Genomic DNA, 2,153 nt, shown 5'->3' with positions numbered 1-2,153 from the left:
CAGATATTAGATCTTCCTAATGTTACAATGGGGGGCGTTGAAGTTGTCAAATTATCTGACGACGTTTCTCTCGAAGATGCTTTGATTGGTGTTTCTGAAGCCGGTGTAACTACTGCCTCAAAGAACAAACAGAATCCTTTGTTGTTCATCAACGTACTGAAGTTGTTGAAACGTCGAACTTGTCGGCACTTCCAGGGGCGCGTCAGAGGGGAGTCTTGCTTGAGTTGTAGCTATGTACAGCATCGTCGCTGGCCCAGCGGATACTTCTCTGCTGCGTAAAAAATCAGCTACCAGAGGAAGTTGCTCCTGGATTCTAGACTGGGTTGCACGCCTTATTGTCGTAGGAGGAGGGCTTTTGCGCATGTAGACGAATAATTCTATCTCGAATTCAGACCGACCCCTTTTACGAAGTCGTGCGCGTCTTCAGATCATCTCGAGCTGCTGAGTTAGCTCTTGGTCGGTGGACGCAATTGGCTGGAAAAGCTTCTGTGATGCATTATTGCTAGGCTTTACGTATTCCATTGTGCTTGAGTCGAGCGCTTTTCCTATTTGAGATTAAAACTTGGACTCGACCTTTGCCCGAAGCACAGCACGACCGTCAATGATTGTAAAGTCAAATCGAGCTACTCTTCCCTTGTCGCGGCGTCTTCCCAATGGCTCTCATTTTTTGATAGTCAAGCAGCAGCGAACTACGGAAGGAAAAGTGTCTTCGCCAGCATTTTCTACGAGGAACCTATGCTTCTTGTTGTCAAACGAAAGTGGTTGTTTGTCTGGAGCTAAGGATATTTATATTACATGTACGAGTACATTGATGACCGTTTTACGCATACGCCGACGTCGGTTTGGCAAAGTGGTAACCTAAGTTTAGATTTACCCTAACTGCTCCCAAAGACCGATTAAGAAGTCCTTACGAGGCGGCAAAGTATGTGAAACGGACAATACTGTAAAACATATTCTCCCTAATACTCTAATACTTTAAAAGTATCACTAAGGGAGTACTTTATTCGTAAAATAAGTAAAATACACACGGAATTCATATGCGTAATATTGGGGGGGGGGGGGGGTTCAGCCGTAAAGATGCAGCATGATTCCATACTAGTATATGATATCGTTGAAAAACTAGTGATTCTAACCTTTTTCGAACAGGGCCTTAGTCTTGACTAAAGTTTAGTATGGGATTTCAAAGACTATTTTTTTTAGCTGAGTTTTCATTGCGTGCCCAACATACAAGATAACTAGAAAATGCAACAATGCATCTAAACGTTGTCGTTCGTATCAAATAACTGGTCACCATTGCCCCAAAGTCGTCATGTTATGATTTTTGGAGGGCAGATTGAGAATTGATTTGAGATTTTCGATGCAAGTTATTGACCATTAGAGGCTTTAATGAACCATAGCGTGACGGTGCCGACAGACGCCGACCTACCGATACATAAACGATCAAATCTATATTGAAGGGATATAACGTTTAGGGAGTCCATCTCAAATCGTCTGAAGAGCCCTCACTATTAAATTGCGGTGCAGATAGAATCAAAGGTACGACTACGCATATAATTTACGTTCAAGGCGGCTTCTAACACTATAGCGCAGCTCGTTATCTCGCAGAGGGTTACAATGAAGTGTAACCCATCGGTAGAGACGTCGACACCGCTCTACAATCGCAGCGGGAAGTAACAAGTACAACGCAAACTCCAATGTACGTCAACGCTCATTGTTCACGTTGGAGGCTGCTTCTAACACTATGATGTGGTTCATTACATATGAGAGAGCTACAGGATGGAGAAATTCATCACTAGAAGAAGATCTATTGTTTTGCATTTGCGGCGAGAATAAACAAAGTAGAGGAACCCCTTCACATTTTTTTTGTAAATGTTGCCCTTCTAAGCCTAATTTCTTATTTTTTTGTGTCCTGTGAAAGCACGGATGTAGCGTCACGAGAATTTCCGACCAAGAAGATGGCAATACTACACACTAATTGACGAGGCGGCATTGATAGGAATTATGTACGCATCTAACGTATTATTTATTGTTGAACGGAAGTTATGCTGATGCTAACTAGGTCTTCAATCCAACTCAATCGGCTTTGCAATATCCTGCTGAAGCTTGGTATGCATTCTCGCTCTAGCACGTTCGGCTTTTGCTGACCCAAAGCC

General features: G+C 43.0%; 1 protein-coding gene across 1 annotated transcript; it reads right to left on the bottom strand.

The window, feature by feature from the left end:
- Positions 1–6: 6 nt before the first annotated feature.
- On the bottom strand, positions 7–243 carry PPTG_22893 (hypothetical protein; the record flags this gene model as incomplete). Its single annotated transcript, XM_008907164.1, has 2 exons — positions 7–16; positions 158–243. 2 exons carry the CDS (start codon positions 241–243, stop codon positions 7–9), a joined length of 96 nt encoding a protein of 31 aa, XP_008905412.1.
- Positions 244–2,153: the final 1,910 nt, after the last annotated feature.

The sequence above is a fragment of the Phytophthora parasitica genome (assembly GCF_000247585.1).
Source record: "Phytophthora parasitica INRA-310 unplaced genomic scaffold supercont2.25, whole genome shotgun sequence".
Taxonomy (NCBI): domain Eukaryota; phylum Oomycota; class Peronosporomycetes; order Peronosporales; family Peronosporaceae; genus Phytophthora; species Phytophthora nicotianae.
Note: the sequence above shows the minus strand (reverse complement) of the source record. Positions and strands in the feature narration are given on the sequence as shown.